This window comes from Octopus bimaculoides, chromosome 20 (assembly GCF_001194135.2).
Source record: "Octopus bimaculoides isolate UCB-OBI-ISO-001 chromosome 20, ASM119413v2, whole genome shotgun sequence".
Lineage (NCBI taxonomy): Eukaryota > Metazoa > Mollusca > Cephalopoda > Octopoda > Octopodidae > Octopus > Octopus bimaculoides.
In genome coordinates this window covers 37,882,191-37,883,453 of record NC_069000.1, presented here as the reverse complement: position 1 = coordinate 37,883,453, position 1,263 = coordinate 37,882,191, and the positions used below count along the sequence as shown (strand labels likewise).

Sequence of the window (1,263 nt, the reverse complement as noted above, 5' to 3'; positions counted from 1 at the left end):
TTGTGTGCCAGTGAGCGAATACGAACTCTCGATCTCTCGGACCCAGTTGTGATACTCTATCTATTCAGCGGATCCAACTCATGATTTTTTCGAGAAATCTGTTAATGAAATCTACTTACCGGCTTTCCGTGGGTCTTTGCTGAACTTGCTGCCTGAAGAATAAGAAAAGGAAATAATTAATTAGGTTAATTTAGTAAGTTAATTGGAAACACATAATTTCGATGGGCGCAATCGTTATTATGCAGTTTGATTAACCAGAGTGAAATGTGAAAAATTATAGTTTTAATTAATAGAATTATTATTATTATTATCATTATTATTATTATTATTATTATTATTGTTGTTGTTGTTGTTGTTGTTGTTCTTCTTCTTCTTCTTGCCTTTCATCCTCTCGGGGTCGATAAAATGAGTGCCAATTACGCACTGGGGTCGATGTAATCAACTTATCCCCCATCCACAAATATCAGGCTTCGTGCCTGTAGTAGAAAGGATTATTATTATTATTATTATTATTATTATTATTATTATTATTATTATTATTATTATTATTATTATTATTATTATTATTATTATTTTGTTTGACTTTTGCTTTGCATTTGTACAAGTTGGCTCCAAGCCTCACCCAGGGGCTTCAAGAGACAAAACGTTAGAAGTTCATGTTGGTGTTATGCCTAGAGGGCCATATATTTGGTTTTGCATATAGTAGTGTTCTGGAGAATGTTTAAGAAACCGTAAGAGAATTGTTTGTTTGAAAATTTGAAATTACATAGACAGTATTTTATGTAGGATATGGGCAGTTCCCATGAGCACTATCTTTTGAATTTCTGCCATTTTGGGGTTTCCTAGTATATGAATTAGGTAGTCGAGCAAATCGATCCCAGACTTATTCTTTGTAAACCGAGCAGTTATTCTATCAATCTTGAGGAATTAGGCTTCTCAAAACCAGAAAGGAGAAGTCTACAGATCCAAACTGTAAAAATTTGTAAAACTTTCCAGAACTTTATCATTTATGTATGTCTGCACATGTATAGACATGCAGCTATATGCATGGGAATACATGCACAAAACAAAACATAGAAATCTGCACATGCACTCACTCCAAAGACTGCACATGTACACACGTACATAAGTCCTGGGTCGATTTGCTCGACTAAAGACGGTGCTCCAGAATGACCGTAGTCAAATGACAAACAAATAAAAGAATATAATATATATATATATATATATGTGTGTGTGTGTGTGTATGTATATGTATATATATAG

General features: G+C 33.3%; 1 protein-coding gene across 1 annotated transcript in view; it reads right to left on the bottom strand.

Annotated features, from left to right (window-relative positions):
* LOC106875456 (neuropilin and tolloid-like protein 2) overlaps nt 1-1,263 on the bottom strand; it is a gene marked incomplete in the record, with an annotated part of 222,824 nt that overhangs the window by 20,072 nt on the left and 201,489 nt on the right. Inside the window, 1 exon segment of the mRNA XM_014923608.2 lies at nt 120-152. Coding sequence (XP_014779094.2) covers nt 120-152 — 33 coding nt within the window.